Source organism: Bos indicus x Bos taurus, chromosome 2, assembly GCF_003369695.1.
Source record: "Bos indicus x Bos taurus breed Angus x Brahman F1 hybrid chromosome 2, Bos_hybrid_MaternalHap_v2.0, whole genome shotgun sequence".
In the NCBI taxonomy this organism is placed as follows: Eukaryota; Metazoa; Chordata; class Mammalia; order Artiodactyla; family Bovidae; genus Bos; species Bos indicus x Bos taurus.
The window spans coordinates 106,720,854-106,737,821 of record NC_040077.1 but is presented as its reverse complement, the minus strand read 5'-3'; the positions used below and the strand labels follow the sequence as shown (position 1 = coordinate 106,737,821).

Genomic DNA, 16,968 nt, shown 5'->3' with positions numbered 1-16,968 from the left:
AGACTTACCTGGACTTCCCAGGTATTTTTGTTGTTGTTCAGTTGCTAAGTTATGTCCAACTCTTTGTGATCTCATGGATTGCAGCACTCAGGCCTCCCTGTCCCTCACTATCTCCTGGAATTTGCCCAAGTTCATGTCCATTAAATCAGTGATGCCATCCAACCATTTCCAGGTATGAGATCCACTAATTAATTCCCTTTGGCCTAAGTTAGTTTGAGTTGGGTATCTTCATTTGCAGTCAAGGCCTGCCCAATGCCTGCAAAGCATCAGGTCTCTATCCCCTTTCTCACAGTAACTACCATTTATTAAATACAAACCTGACATAAATTATTGCATCAAATGCTAAGTGCTTTGCACATCTCAAAGAATCTGCCCTAAAATTATTTGAGGATGTGGATAGATTATGATGGGTGTAACAAGTTGCCCTTGTCCTACTGAGAATTCCACAGACAGAGGAGCCTGGCAGGCTACAGTCCATACGGTCGCCAAGAACCCGACACGACACAAGTGACTTAGCAAATACTCAGCACATTGAGAAGAGGAATCTGTTTTCTCCCCTTGAATTTTGACTGGTTCTGTGACTTGTGTCAACCAAAAGGGAATGACAGTGATGCTGGGTACCTTCCAAGGCTGGACCCTAACAAGACACTTGCAATTTCTGCCTTCAAGTTTGGCACAGTATAATTTGAAATCCAGCTTTATGCTGAGGCCACCATGCTGTAAGGAAGCCCAAGCTGGTCACATGGAGAGGAGGCTACTGGAGAAACTCTGGGACACTGGACATACATGAGTGAAGGCTTTTGGACTGTCCATCCCAGCAGAGCCACCAGCAGAATCAGCCAAGTGGATGACTACAACCAACAGCTCTGTCACAAAGAGCAGAACCACCCAGCTGAGTCCTGACAAATTCCTGACCTAAAGGATCATGAGGAATAATTACTTTTGGGTTGTTTGTTATGCAGCAATGGATAACTAAAACAATTATATTCCCATTGCATAGGTAAAGACACTGGGACTAAGATGGCCTATATCGTAAACTTCTAAGCAACAGCACTGGTTTCCAACCCAGAGTACCTGAATCTAACGTTCATGCTTTGCTCTGCATACCTTGATGGGAGAGTCATTCTCCACTGCAGTTTTTGGACTGTGGGGACACTGGGGGCTCTGAATCCCAGCCATTTGGCTATGTCCTCTTCCATTCTCTCTGGAGAAAGATGGGGGCCTTACCCTCAATTCTGGAAAACCCAGAACCCCAAACCTTCCTCTGTCCCTTTACCCTCACCATTAGCTTTCCAAGAGGAATCAGAAAGGCAGAAACGTGGTTGGATACCAAGAGAAACCTTGGCAAAGCTTTGCTTCACCTCCCTCTAAGTTTGATTGGAAATGCCATTCTAAGTTTTTTCAGTGTTAGTGGGGGTGAAGCTAGTTTTGATGACAGCAAAATCTGATGTTACTAAGGATATTTTCATCACATTCTACCGTTTATAAAGTTAACATTTGAGTTTGGGTGGCCTTATAAGTCTACCCTCAAATTTCCCAGAAACAGAAAAACAAACTCCCCACACCCTGAATTAGGACAAGGGCTGACCTGAGAACTCAGCACACCACCAGAGGCTTCTGGTCCTCTTTCCCTAGATCCCCTCAGTCTGCCCATTAAAGGGGATCCCAGTTCTCCCCCAGCTTGCAGATACAGACCCTAGATGTGTACCAGAGTGAATAAGAAGAATGCCAAGGGCGGGATCTGGCACTCTTCACCACCAGGAGAGCCCAGTTCTGGAAGACAGATGGGGACCCAGGTGATGACCCCTGAGAGGCCCGTTCTATCAAAACCATGTCCCTTTACTCACTCACTCCTTTCAGAGCCTGTCCCATGGCAGCCCCCCCGCCCCAAAAACTCTGGGCCTAGGTTTAAATATCTTTATTGATATATCCTATTGGTTTAAATATCTTTATTGATACAAAACTCACCCACCCACCCCATGGCCAGTAGTTCTGAGGAGCCCCACATCCAGAGGCCTAGAAACTGGCTCTTTGGTTTCCGTCTGGGGGCCGAGGAGAGAGGCTCTATATGGTCTCCTCATGAAGTCCCCGGGAGCCCCTGTCGGGTGGCTCCCTCAGTGCCCTGGGCCTTGATGAACCGGCATAAGTCTCAAGTCCCACCGCCTCGCAGTTTCCAGAGGCCTGGAAGATGGACTTTCTCAGGGGGAAGCCGGGCCGAGGCAGCGCCCTCTGCTGGCGCCCAGAGGTCCCGCAGGTACCGAGAGGCGGCTCCGCGCGCAGTTTCGGGTGCCACGGCGGGTCAAAGGCAAAGGCTGAGCTCCTTGCGCACGCGGCAGCGGTGGCACTGCACCACGCAGCACCAGTGAAAGCGGCACAGGCAGTTCTCCTCGAGAAGCACGCTCTCCTGGCGGTGCCCGCGGCCGCAGCACAGCAGGTCGCAGCCGCTGAGGTCCGGGGCGCTGCTGTTGCAGGCGCGGCCGCGGGTGCCCGGCGAACCCGTGCGCCAGTTGGGGGCGCAGAAGTCGGGCGAGTCGGCGGCATAGAGCAGGTCAGCGCGGCCCGGCGGCTTGAGCGTGCGGACGGCGGGCAGCAGAGCCTTGCCATCGTTGGTGCCCATGACACGCGAGGCGCCGTGGAAGCGCTCGAGCAACCGCGCGCCCACCTCGCGGAACGGGGGCAGCTTCTGCCAGCAGGTGCGCAGCGCGCACGAGCCGGACAGCCCGTGGCACTTGCATTCGGTCCGCGTGTGGCTCCGCACTGCCTGCGGGGAGCATAAGAGCAGGCGGATGGGAACAGATCCGGGAGGTGGGGCGCAGAAAGGCCCAGAGGACCGACAGAAAATAAGATAGAGGAGGGTGGTGAATGGAAGACAGCAAAGAGCAGACCAAAAAAAAAAAAAAAAAGCCAAATAAAAAAGCGAGAGCGCGCAAAGTGGGAAGGAGGAAATCACGGCCCGACACCCGGGAAAGGAGGAGGAATGATAGAGAAGTGGGAACAGTGGGGAGTGGGGGACAGTATGCAGTGTAAAGATTCCAGGATCCAAAGCCAAGGAATGGGGGAGAAAGCGGAATGGACAGCAAGGGTGAGATTCTCCCTGGAGGGAGAGGGTAAAGGTGGCAGCTGTCGCACGGATTCCTCTTGCCAGCCAGCCTTCTCATTCCTGCTCTCAGGGCCCCAGGCAGAGCAGGCTGCCTGGGCTCTGTCTCCGCCACCCCTCCCCAATCCTTTCCGACAGGTATGTGGGCCTGTCTGGACATTCCTCTCCAAGTCCCCTCTTCCTCCCACCCATGCCCAATGCCTCAGGCCATAACCCTACAAGACATAGGATATGGGGGTTCCCTGGCACATGCTAGAACTGAGGCATAGGGTGCAGGAGGGCCCCTATGAATGCCCTACTGAGAACTGAAACCCAGGAGTCCTGCCCTTTATTTACCATTTATGTCTGAAGCTGGAATGGAAAACTCACAACCCTGCTAGAGATTTATGGGGTCAGATGCCCCAGGAAGATCATTTCCGGAAGCTCAGAGTCCAGGGGCCAACCTTATCTACAGTCTTGAAGTCTATGGGCCCCCTCCTAGGCCTCTTCTCTTTCCCCTCCACCCCGCCCCAGGAACATCTGACTCATACTGCTTCTTGTCCCTAAACAGGAGCTCCTGAGGCCCTCCTCATCATAGAGGGAAGGGGAGAGGCTGCCAGGGCTCTGGGCAGGGACTGGTCTGGGATTGCCAGGCAGCCAGTTGACAAGTGCCTAGACTGTCACAGCTTTCCTGGCCTCTGCCTGACCCCTCCTACCATCAGGATCCACTCCTCGTCCTTCACTCCTTTCCAAGACCATTGTCCCTGGAGCCTCCCTCACTTCTCCCAGCTCCCCAACCTCCAGATCCCATGCCTTTACTGGGCTTCTGTCCTTTCTCTCATCCTTGGCCTTGGTCTCCCTCCTCAGGCCCTGCCCTGGCAGCCCCTAGCCACCCAAGCTTTGCCCTACTTGTCCTGTTTCAGAAGTATGTCCTCCCTACCTGAGGTCCCTAAAGGTCCTGGGTCCTCTTCCCTGAGTGTCCCCTCCCTACCCTGCCCACTAGGCCATCAGACCCTACCCCTCCCAGGCCCCACAAGTGACTCCCTCTTCTAGGTCAGCCACCTTGCCTCCCACTGGCCCAACCACACCCCCAGCCAATCTTCCCCAGTGGCCTCCCACACATTAACAAACTCCTATACCGTGTACCCCACTCACCCCTTCCACAAACTCACTCCTCCTCATATACCACAGTCTCCACATCCTTTCAAACTCACCCACACTCCCACATTTACACACACACACACACACACACGCGCGCGCGCGCGCGCGCGCGCGCACCCTTATACGTGCCTGTCCCCACTCACCAGCCGGCCCGCCTCGTTGTTATGAAGTTGCACCAACATACGGATGTCTCCACGTCCCCGTTTGTGCTGCGCGTCCATGAAGAGCCTCGACTTCTCGTCCCCGAAGTCCACGTCGTCGCCGCAGCCTCCCCACTCCCAGGCAGCGCTGCCGTCGGGGGATCCCGCGGGGCCGGGGGGCCCAGGGGTGCCTGGCAGGCCGGGGGGTCGGGGTGGGGCCCGGCCTCGGGGCGCCTGGCAGCCGCACTGCAGCAGCTCGCCCATGGAGCAGGCCTGCGTGACCGCATGGCTGGCGCCTGCCGCCGTTATAGCGAACACGAAGGCCGTCTCCCGGATGTCTGCGGAAGCGGAGAGGGGCGGTCAGACAGCAAGACCTGGGCTGGGTTCTGGGGCGCTGCGGTGGGCGCGAGGCAGAGTGGCGTAGGGCTGGGAGACGTGATCGGGGCCGTGTCCTTTGACCCGTGGAGGAAGTGGGGCTCCGTGGGCCTCCCCCCACCCCCACCCTCTCCTCTGACTCTCCAACGGCGAGACAACAGCCCCCTCCTGGGGTCCTCCCCACACTGACCCTGTTGCAGGATGCGCCCGAAGGCCTTGCTATGGCTGGAGCAGTTCCAGCGTCGGAAGCGGAACTGGAACTGGCATTCCCGAACCCCCAGCCGGGCGCCCCGCGCTAGCTCGGCCACCACTTCTGGCTCGGCCTGGCACAACTCAGCCTGCCGCCCTGCGAGCCGCCGGGCCTTCCTGCAGATGCTGGTAGGGTCCATGACCAAAGGGCTGCCCACGGCCCTGGGAAGTAAAGAACAGCAGACCATGGTTGTAACTCGAAGAGCTTGGGGGAGGGGCAGGAGACCAGCCCCGCCCAGCCCACAGCCGGGAGCTGTGACATGCCTCTTGCCCCACCAGCACCCCCAACTGAGACAGAGATTGTCCCACCTGGTTCTCTTACTATTCCGTGCGTGCGTGTGTGTGTGTGTGTGTGTGTGTGTGTGTGTGTGTCCCCTCTGAGCTAGATTCTAGACTGAAATTGCTATAGATCAAAGAGTTAGTATTATCCTTCTGTGTACACCTTCATTAATAAATCCTTACAGGATTTTGACTCAAGGTGAAGGCATCTGGCACCAGGTAGACCAAGGTTAAAATTCACCAGGCCTAACCCAAAAGGGAAAGGAAGAGGACCTTAACGGAAGGAAGATCAAGCAAGAGGACACTAGTTCGATCTCTGGTCCTGAAGATCCCACATGCCTCTGAGCACCTAAGCCAGTGTGCAACAATTACTGAGCCCATGTGCTGCAACTACTGAAGCTCTCACACCCTAGAACCTCTGCTCTGCAACAAGAGAAGCCACTGCGATGAGAAGCTGGGCACTCTGCAACTAGAGAATAGCCCCCACTCTCTGCAACTAGAGAAAGCCCGCACACAGTAATGAAGACCCAGCACAGCCAAAAATAAAAATAACAAATAAACTCAATAGGAAAAAAAAGTAAGCTGTCAAAGAAAAGAAGGTACATATTATAAAGAAATATAAAGAAGAGTAGACAGTGTCAGAAAAGGATCTGGTCTTAGTGGACCACAAGCTGGTCTTGTGTTAGCTGATTAGCCCTGATGCAAGAAAGGTAGGGCAATCCCAGCAATACAGCAAGCCACGGTATGTTAGAGCGGTCAGGGAAGGGCGCCTTTGAGGAAAGTCACACCCCCTTCCTCTCTAGCCCAGATTTCTCCTTCTGTCAGATTCCACCCCTCACCCCCAACCCCAACCCCGATATCTCCCTGTTTCCCTGAGCAGGAGGAAGGCACTGGGGACTGAGTCTCTGAAGCCATGTTGTAAAGTAGATGACACTGACCCCTTCTCCTGCTCCAGGGTCTGTGACCTTTCCAGAGCAAGATGGCAGCAAGCCAAGACCCGTGCACGGGGCGGGGGGGTCTCAGGGCAGATAACATAACTGACTGGGGAGGGGATACTCCTGGGCTTGGTGGGTAAAGACCTTACCGGGAGTTTCACACACTTTCAGAAATCCCTCCATTCTCAGCCTTTGCTTCATCCGAGGCTAGCACTTCCTTTTAGTTGCTGTACATCATACCCCTGAAGGTTCACTCGGCTGGGTATTCACACCTGGAGGGGACTATTTTAATTGGAATGCTCTTATTTGAGCACTTAGCTGAGATCTCTGTCTGGTAGGAATAACTAGGTAGAGTATTTAGGCTGAGGGTAATTTGAAACCACTCAAAAGCCTTTAGCAGGGGGTGGAATAAGATTTTGGGCGGGGAGAAGCAACACCATGAGAAAGAAAACGTGGAGGAAAATGTTGGTAGATATGTACCAAAGGTCAAAGTGGCCTACTTTTCAGCTTAGCTTTAGTGCACATCCACACCACTGTCCCCATTTGCTCCGCAAGTACGGGCTGCCCAGGCATGTTCTGGGCCCACAACAATGAGATATAATGGGCTTAAATAGCAGCAGGAGGAATTTAGGTCTTAAGGTAGAACTTCTCTCACTAAGGAGTGAGATGCTTGGAGACATGATTGCAGGAAGATGTGTAAGCTCAATCCTTGAGCTCAGTCCTCAATCCTGTAAAGTGTCCTACCATACTCCACCCCACCCCCATCACCACCCTGTCCGGTCAGAGTCATCACCCCTACCCCAGTAGTCCAGGAACCAAAGTTCTCTCCTAAGTGGAGAGACTCATAATCCAAACCTGCCTGCCTCCATGCTTAGGACTTGCCATCACTGCATTCCCACTGTACCTGGGAAGGTCCAGCCCCAACCCTTTCGCATCTCTAGAGAAGTAATAGATGGGGCAGGGGCAAGTGGGCCAAGGGTAGGAAAACCCCTGGCTGTACAAGCTGATCAGTCTTTATCTATCTATCTTTATTTCTATCAGTCTCTTCATCCCCCTTCTACTTATCCCATTTCATTACAAAAATAATTGGGGGCAACTTCCAGTATGGTTGTACAAGGTTGGTAAACAAGACTATGGAGCACCTTGAGAGTTAGGACTGTTATTTTCGTTCTCCATGGCAGATTTTTAGCTGCTTAATTTGTATTTCCCCTCCAATGTTTATTATGAAAATTTGCATATTGTGAATGATTACTATGCTTCTCCAATGAATATCATCTAATGCATGTTTTTGAGTGAATGAAGGAGCCATCTAAGGAGAAGGTCCTCACTTGAACCCTGTCCACATGTGGCTTCATGACTCCTAATTAGCTTCCAGAAACATTTTCTCCCCAGCTGGATTTAGAGGCAGGGAAACAGGCCTCCACACAGCCATTCAGCTCCTCTTCTGCCACCTGCATCTTGAGAACTCAACCTGGGAGCCTGGGACTCTGCAAACCCGTCTTCCCCACTCCACCCACAAGCTGCCAAGTTCCCCAGTCTCCCCTCCCCAATCCTGCCCTTTGCTAACTCCCTACTTTCCCAAGGCTGACTGGCCTTATCTTCCCAAGGTTACTCTGTCCCATCCCGCTTCTCTCCCCCCTCCTGCTCTGGGGAAGTAGGAGAGGGTGGGGTGTGCAGGCGAGAAAGGGAAAGAACCTCTTGACCTTGTCTTTTTCCCAGAAGCTTGAGATAGGAGAGGAATCAGGAGGAGCACGACAGGCAGAGCCCCCCAGGAGGTGGGGCTGGCCCTGCACAGGGTTGAGGGGCTGCCCTGGAGTCAGCTTCTGGTCCGGGTCTGGCTCCTCAGGCTGGCTGGCTGCCTGGGAACTAGACTTGTTTACAAGCCAGTCAGGAGGAGGGATGGGCAATAGTAGCAGCTAGAATCCCAAGGGACCAGCTTGCTCCCTGCCCTCCTGTCCTCACTCCCATCTTCAAGTCACAGGAAAGGAAACTCCAGAAGGGGACTGGCAGGGAAGCGTTGGGCAAAACACCAGGCCTCACATTTGTACTCCGGTCTCTGTCCACTCTGGGTGAGCTGAGCTATGCTGAGCAAGTCAGTTCCCTCTCTGGGCGTCAGGAAGATAAGGAGTTGGCAAGACAGACTCGAATAGCCTCTCTAACTTTAACACCATCTTTAACCGAATCACAAAATAACTCCCTCAATGCCCCTCTTCCTTTGCCCTCCTTCCTTCCCTTCTGCTTGCTTAGGGACTGAACTCTGCTTTGGGGGCCTCTGAGTTCGCACTGGCCTGAAATCAGCCTAGGGAAGAGGTGCCTGTCTGGAAGCATCTGTGTGTTGGGCGGGGGCTGGCGGTTGGAGCACAATGGTGGTAGGAAATATATAATATGTAGGATCTGAGATCCTAAACAAATAGCCGCTCCTGGGCATAGAAAAAACAAAGCTAGCCCTAAAAGAAATCAGTACATAGACAAGAAGGAACAAGCCTGGGTTTGGCCATTCTAGCTGGCTTGGCCTCCTGTGCCAAGATCTCCTTCCCAGGGACCTCAGTTGGTAGAATAAGTAGCCAAATGAGGTGGCATCCGGGGGCAGCCAGTTCCTATTGGCAGCATCTGTGAATCTAAGCCTTGGAGGCCTGGGTTTCTGGCCTAACTTACCTTCCCATGCCTGGCTTCAGAGGGTGGAAAATTTTCTAGTCCACTTCCACCCAGTTCACCCTTATTGTACAGGCAAGCAAGATAGGGGACTGACCCCGGCCACTCAATGGGGGAATCCCCGTTGCAATAAATTTAGGCGAATATTTTAAAAACCAAAGGGACTGGAGGAAACAGCCCTCCCACCCCGAGGGCTTCTGATACCTCAGGGGCTTTTGCATACTGTCCTCCACATGGTCATTAGTCTGATCAGGGTTGGCTGACTCTGCATCCATCCCAGATCATACCGCTAAGTTTCCAGACTCAGAGACAACCCCGCCCCCCTCCTCACTTCTAAGTCATCCAAATCTCACACAGCATCTCTCCAAACTCGCCCCGGATCCCACCTGCTCTAAGGACCCAGTGGTGGGCCCCAGCCCTCACTGACCTCCCTCACCTGCCTCACTCATGGGGGCGGGAGTGTTGTTTGTCATCCTGGCCGGTGGCATAATTGTTTTGTTACATCTTCTCGTCTTCTCTTTCCAATTAGATATAAACTCATTCCAAAGATCTCAGGGAGAAGTATAATGTCATTAGCAGAACACAACTCGGGGCCTTGAGAATCCATCGGACTTGAGTTTGGATCTAGGCTCTGTCCTTTGCTGGTTCCACAATGTTAGCAAGCCCCTAGCCGGGGAGGTTGGCCTTTGTTACAAGCCTTTGTTGAATGGATGAGGAAACTTAACCTTCTGAACCTCAGTGTCCTCAACTGTAAAGTGGAAATAAATAATAATACCTGCCTACTTCTGAAAAGAGCCTGTGCAGAGAGTGGGCTTCCACAAGTGTCTTCCCATAGGTGACTTCCCATTCACACCCTTAACCATCTCCTGGGCCTGCACAGTGCACGGCAATCAGGCAGCATGTGTGAATTCCTGAGAACATACTTTGCTCCAACTCTCCTTAGCCTGGATCTCAGTATCTCCTCCTCCCCTGCCAGTCTAATCCATGGACCAGGAGCACCCTCCAAGATCCCCCCACCCCCCTCCTCCCTTCTCCAGCCGGCGCTCCTGGGTGGATTCTTGAGGCCAAGAGGATCACAGACCTTTCTGATGCCTGCTCCTCTAAAGGGTCTCACAGCCAAATCCCCACTAGTTCCCCGCACTCATTCTGGGTACTCCTTAGTCTGACCCTCAGCTCCCAAGAGCCAGCAGAGGGAGCCCTGAGCCCTGGGGCTGTGGGTGGGGGCTGCACAGGGGTGGGGGAGGTGGGTGGTGGAGAAGGGGTAGAAAAATGTTGCCTGACGGCTGGGCTGCCGAGGAGGCTGGGCCCGGGCCTGTGCCCAGCCCGCCTGTCCTGTCCTGCTCTGTCTAACTCAGTAATTACTGTTCCCCCTCCCCCAGTCCCTACCCCCACCCCAACCACCACATCAAAGTCAGTAATGCCCCAGCTCCATTAACCCCTACCTCCCCACCGCCCACCAGCCACCCCATTCCCTGGCTCCACACCCGCCCCCCTCCCCCGGCCCAACTGGGTTCTTTCTGCCCAGTCCCAGGTGCTGCCCTTCCCACCTCCTCACACTTCTCCCCTTGCAGGGGCTTTCCCTGCCCTGAATGACTTCCCCACACAAGATGGCTTGCTGCTGGTCAGAGGCCTGGACACAACGACCATCCACTGGATATCCTGCAGAGAGTCTGTCCTGTGCCATCTGCTCTCTCATACCGAGGTGGGGAAGCACTGTGAGACGGGGGGAGCAGAAGGGGCCTGTGCAGGGGCCTGTACCCCTTTCCTGACCCCTACCCCTACTGCACACCAGGACACAGCACTCAGAGGGAGGTGGACTCCTGGTCCCCAGCCCTCAGCTACTTGCATTCTGGGTGGCCTTGGGCAAGTCACCTCCTGTCCCTGAACTTTGCTAGACTTCTGTCACTGAGAGTGAGAAGATTGGCCCAGATGATCTGTAAGGTCCTTTCTAGATCTAATTTCTGGATTAAGCAGAGGGCTCTAAGCTAGAGGAAACAGCCAAAGAGACCAGGTGGAAAGTGGGTGAAGTACTTGCCCAGCGACCTTTCCCTCCCTGTGCTCCTCCTCAAGCTGTCTGGGGAAAGCACCCAGGGCCTCGCCCCACCCTGCCCCTGGCAGGAAGGAGGGTGCAGGCTAGAGGGCGCTCTCCCCACTCCCAGGGGACAGGCTTCTGTGTTCATGAACACCTCCTGCTCTGACTGGCTGGGTGCCCTACCGCCAGCCTGACTGCAGCCCGGCTGCCCGCACCCCCCAACCCCACCCCACCCCCCACCGCCTCATCCCCTCCACCGTTGCATTTCTTCATCAAAGTACACATTCTGGAATCCCCCTGGCTGGGCCCTGATGATCAAGCCTCCCGCTGACTTCCCCCGCCAATTCCCGCTCCCACCCAACTCCTGGCTTCCGATGAGAACAGGGCAGGAGGGGACTGCACCCCCCGGGAAATGTCACGGTGCCAGGACTCTGGTGGGCTCAGGGCATGCTCTGGCCTGGACCAAGCCAGCCTCCTTTTGCCCCTGCCCTTTTCTGCTCACAGCCCCATTGTCTCCTTCCAGGGGAAGCTGCCAAGGCGAGGGGTGGGGAGGGCTGGGAGGGGAGGCCTGGATGGCCACCCTACCCCCACCATCCACCCCATCTTAAGCTTGTGGGAGCCAGCAACAAGACTGACCATGAAGGGTCAGGGGCCCCAGAGAACGAGAGGATGGGAAGGGGTGATGGGAGTCACAACTGGAAAGCCTGGGTGTCAGGAAGAAGCCTGGGTCCTTTCCCTGCCTCCCCGAGGGGCCAGAGCTGACCAGTGCCTGGCTCCTGTTCTCATAGGGAAGATGAGATGGGGGAAGGGAGCGAGACCAAGTGGTGCTTTTCCGAGTGGGACAACAGGAGGGTTAGTTTCTTTCACAGAAAATATCAAATGGAAAGAGGAAAGGAGAAGAAGGGAGATTGATTTGGCTATTCTGTGAGAGTGAGCTATTTTCTACATCCACTGATTGAAGGTATAAATAAAGATGGGCCAGATATTGAGAAGAACTTCCTGGGGGAGGATGAGAAGGGGCAGAGAGCAGGATGGGAGGGCTGGGAGCTGATGACCAGGACAGAATCTGTCAGGGCCAGAGCATAAGCTGGATAGCCTGGAGGCAGTAAGCTGGACAAGATGACCTCAAGAGAGCCTGGCCAATGTCCTGGAATCTGGGATTCTGTGATTCACAAAGATATGGTTACAGATGAGAGAGAGACAGACAGAGGTCAGAGGCAGAGTTTAGAAAGCGTTGGAGAAGAGGGGCGGTGGGAAAGAAGGGGGGAAGAGGGAAGAAATTGGAATGGGAAACTTCTGGTGGACCTCGAGCCAGGTCCGTGAGCCTAAGGCCTGGGCCACTGCCCCTCCAGAGCCCTCCTTTCCTAACCAGGACAGTCCGGTCACTCAGAGTTCCTGGGGAACTATGTCTTCCCAGCCTGGCTGCTGCTAGAATGGCAGCATGGACTGCAATGAGCTGCTGTGAGGCCAGCTGCTTTCCTGTTCACTGCTGGAGCTCTGGCCTGGTCAGTGTTCTCTGAGAAGCAGGAAGAAAAGATCCAGCCAACCAGTTCTAGACATCAGGGAGCAGCCTGGACATTTCTTGCCTGAAGAAGCTCTTGCTTCAGGTGAAGCCTCAGGGGTGGGGACAACCTCTCCAAAGTATCTGAGTGAGCCAGTTGCTAGACACCTTATCACTCCAACTCCTCACTCTTCACCCGGCTTGCCCTGCAGCTGTGGCCATGAAGGCCTCTGTGTTCTTCCACACCTGCCCTCCTCCCCTCCTCCCCCACTCCCTCCTTTCCAGCTTCAGGGTCAGTCTCCAAGGGATGAGGTCTCTCTTCCTCTGGCATGGCTCCCATCCAGCAGCCCCTCCCAAACAAAGGAGCCACCATGAACATAAATCCCAGCAGAACGCCATACAGCTCTCCCCAGCACCTTTAGTCTCCAGGGCCCTAAAGACAAAGGCTCCGCCTCCCAGGAGCAGGGAAAGAGGACCCAAGAGGAGAGGGCAGTCAGTGAAATGCCTAACTGGTATAATGTCCAATGCATGGACTGCAGTGAAAGCATAGAGAAGGCAAGGGAGGGAAGACAGAGGGGCAGCGTCATGGAGGAAGTGGTATTTTTAAGCGGAAGGATGATAAAATTGGGACAAATAATAGGGGGTGGAGTGGGGTGGGGAAGGAAGGCAACAGCCCTCAGGGAGAAACCTCTGTCTCCATACTTTGAGAAAGGGCAAAGTTAGGACAGGTGTGTATGGGGAATAAGAGATAGAGATCCCTTTGCAAAATTTTGCTAGAAACCCTAGATTTTAATTTAAATTGATCCCCCTTTCACCCTTGGGGATTCTGGCCAGAACCTGGGGTGTGGAGGAAAGGACTTACATTTAGGAGCACCTCCCCAACGTCAGATTATGTTGTAGGTCATCCCACCCAATCCTCCTATCAACCCTTCCAGGTAGGAGGACTGACTCCCTATCTTACAGTTGAGACATCAGGAAGCAGGGAGAAGTGACTTGCCCAAGGTCATAGGCTTGACAATGGGGGGAGATTAGATTGCAGTTCTCTTTATTTCAAAGCTGCTACTGCATTATTCTAAGTCAGGATCCAAGGACTCATGTTGCCTGGCCGAGACTTAGGTCGCCCTGGCTTGGCCCCCTCACTGACACCCTGAGGGACTTCTCTCCTACATCATGGAAGTGGGATCGTGGCCAGCAGCTCCCTGTGTGGGCATCCAGCTATCTTCCTAGAAAAGAGGGAACTGCCTGCCCCACCCCTTCTTCCAAATCCCCGGGTTGGAGAGGAGTGGAGGGTAGAGAATCCAGCCAATGATATGGCGGTATGCAAATAGACAAGGTTTTGACTTGTTAGGATTGGCTAATGCACCAGCGGTATCGTCCAAGTCCCTCCTCTCTAAACACAACTATTCCGGGCGGGTCCTCGCTGCTCCTAAGACTGAGAAGGGGAAAAAAAAAAAGTCTACGGGATCCGGATCGCTGAGCGGTCCCGGCCGGGCACCCACCTCCCCAGCCTCTATCCATCCCGCAAGACTCCAAGTTCCCGCAACCTCAGCTGCCTATGTGTCTGCTCTAGCTAGGGCAGTCTGGGAACTCGACCCCAACCTTTGGCTGGCCAGGCCTTGTTCCCTTCCACCAGGACCCTCCACGATTCCCAGCAGCACATTTTTTCATCCATGACCTCTACATCTGGAAGGGCCAGGAGCTTGGGTCCTTTTCCTGCCTTTCCTCCTCTTTGCTCGGGGAGGAGAAAGTAGAGAAAGCGAAGGTTCTGACTCAGTTTCCCCCTTTACGCTCCCTTTCCCGCCCCTACCACCCATTCTGAAGGAGCCCAGAGAGAAGCTGGTGGGTTTGTGAGCAAAGTGGGGCGAGAAGAGGCAGCTACTTGACTCTCCCTGCCAGTGGTTTCCCACCTTGTTCTTCTCTTTCCCCCAAATTCAGCCTCTCTCCCCTAAATCCAAAGCCGTCTTAACACACTCTTTTATTCATTTGTGTCTCAGACTACAGATCTTGCCCCCGTCTCCCCGTATCTCTTTCCTACCCATCCGCTGATTCCTCGGTGACCTGGGTTGAGCGCGTAACCTGCGGTTGGGGTGGGACACAGGAGGAGGAAATACAGTAGAATGTAGGGAGGGGGGCAGGGGGTGTGTGGGCACGTCTAAGTGGCAGTACAGAAATGCCCCTAGAGGAGGTCGGCAGGAGCGGCACGCACCTCCCCCTCGCGTCTCCAGCTGCGGAGGGGCTGGGCTCCGCGCACAGGTAGAGCCAGGAGGCGGCGGGAGCGCGATCCGGAGCCCCACCTTCGGCCCCGAGGTCCCCACGTCCGAGCTCCAGGGGCCCCGCGGGGGCAGCCAGACGCAGCACTCACCACCACAGTCCGCCGACGTGCGCCGGACTCAGGAGCAGCAGCAGGAGCAGCCCCAGGCGGGAGGGCGCGGGCGGCTGCATCGTGACAGCTTTAGGGCCGGCGGGTGCGGGCAGGGCGCGGGGCTGAGGGGCCAGCCGCTGCGCGCGGGGGCCCGGGCTTCAGGGCGAGCGCGGCGGCGGCCGGGAGGCGATGGCTCCGGCGGCGGCGGCGGCGGCGGGGGGGCCCATCCTGGGCGAGGAGGGCGCGGCGGAGGCGGAGAGCGGACAGGGCAGCCAGAGCCTGTGTCTCCTGCCGAGCTCGCTCGGGAGAAGAAATCAGAGCCGGGGGCGGGGGTGGGAGGGGAGCGGGGCTGGGGCGGGGGCGAGGGGCAGGGGGGCCGTGGGGGTGGCAGTTGCGACAGTCAGGCGGCGGGACTCTCGGGAGGGAGCCGAGCGCCCCGGGGCGGCGGGCGCTGAGCTCGGCGGAGGGCGGGGCCCGAACACGCTCGTGGCTGGGGGACCCGCCTGCCTCGCCCCCTCACCTCGCCTCTCTCAAGGCCTGGGAGCCCCCCGCCGCCGCTCGGAGTCGGGGGCAAGGAGGGGCGGGGAAGCAGGGTGGAGAAGGGTAAGCGGGGGGAAGGAAGAGGAGCGAAGGAATGGGGGACGGGCTGGAAGGGAGACGTTTGACAGGTTTGTTGACTGTAAAGAGAGAAAACTTCCCAGGAATGAGGGAGTTTGGGTTGGGGGGCGGTGCGGAGTGGGATGCTGGAGCGGGGGCCGGGAGATACAGTCTGCCCCCGGCGCTGGGTGCTCCGGGGAGGGGTGTAGAACTCGATGGCCCGATGGGCAGACTCCAGAGGGGGTCACCTCTGACCGGACCCCGCCTCTGAGCCGCAAGCCCCCCTTTTCAGCCTTTTCTTGAACACGGGAGGAAGCAATGGGCCTCCACTCTGCTCCCCAGCCCCAGCCTCATCAGGCCTGCACTCAGGGGAGGAGGTGCGGGAGGGCAGATTAGACAGCCAGAGAGAAGAACCTCTTTATGGCCTGCGATCAAGCGCTCGCACGTGCAAGCGAGCGACAGAGTGGAGGTTGCAGAGCGAAGGGTCAGGACTCACTGCAGCCGGGCCTCGTGAGTCCGAGGGTCCCTGCCTCATCGCTGTTCCCCCAACTTGGCCGGGCCGGAGCGGGTGGGAGGGCAGCTGCAGGTGAGATGGCATTTTATCTGATTCTCTAATGCCACAAAAATGTCTTTGATGCCCCTGGCCCCCTCCCCACGAGGGGAGATCAAAGGCCCCCGTGGGGAGAAAGGACAGCTCCATTCATCACACCAAGCAGGCTGGCAGGGAGCTGTAGTCCCTGCTCCCCGCTCCCGCCCCGTGTGCCCCGGGGGTGCAGAGGGACAGGTGGTGCAGGACATTCCATGGCAAGGGCCAGTCTCCCTTCCACCTCTATCCAGAACAGCCATCAAGTTGTACTGGTGCTCCTGGCTGGAGATAACGATGGAGGACCTCAAGCCCATGTGGCAGAAACTTCAGGCGTCTAGAGGAAGCTCCTGGTCTTTTGGAGTATGTGTGTTGGGGGGAGGAGAGTGGGGAGCACCTGAACTTGGGGAGTAGGGCCACTGCCAAGAGAGATAAGAGAGAGAAACACCCCGGTGAGCAGAGAGAAGCCAAGATTCTGAGTGTAGGGACAAGCGGATCAAGATGGGCTGGGGGTGTAAGAAAAGACCACAGATGCAGGTCCCAGGGGAGGAGGCAGATCTGGGAAAGGAAGGATGAGCAAGTGGAGAAGAGAAAAGAAATGGAGAAACATTGGCCTAGGCACACGGGGAAGCCCCTGGCTTTGCTGGGACCCCCACCCTAGGGCCGTGGTGTCCAAGTTGAATCAGTCTAACCCCTTGTCCTGGGCACTGAGAGTTCTGGTGAGGGTGCTGGAGTGCTCTCGAGACGGGGGCTAGGGGCTGAGAGAGGTAGGGGGCGTGGCCCAAGTGCAGCCCCTCCCATTTTAGCCTTTAATAGCAACCAGATGCCAGGCACAGCCTCTGCACCTTTTAATTTTGCACCCAGTTGCTGTTTCTGTAGGGCAGTGCCAACTCTGGACCCTGCACACTGAACAATGCAGCCAAGGTTGGGCCCACACTCAGGCCAGATGGTGCTGAACAGGCGGCTGGAGGGCCCTGGCTGGGGGCGGGGCCGGGGTTGGGGGGGGTCCCTAGAGGCTGCAGGTGG

The 16,968-nt window shown here is 56.0% G+C and overlaps 1 protein-coding gene across 1 annotated transcript; it reads right to left on the bottom strand.

Annotated features, from left to right (window-relative positions):
• Positions 1–1,903: 1,903 nt before the first annotated feature.
• WNT6 (Wnt family member 6) lies at positions 1,904–15,068 on the bottom strand. Its single transcript, XM_027513563.1, has 4 exons — positions 14,763–15,068; positions 4,943–5,163; positions 4,381–4,715; positions 1,904–2,761 (listed from the first exon to the last, which is right to left on the bottom strand). Exons 1-4 carry the CDS (start codon positions 14,840–14,842, stop codon positions 2,300–2,302), a joined length of 1,098 nt encoding a protein of 365 aa, XP_027369364.1. The 5' UTR covers positions 14,843–15,068; the 3' UTR covers positions 1,904–2,299.
• Between the last annotated feature and the right edge of the window lie 1,900 nt (positions 15,069–16,968).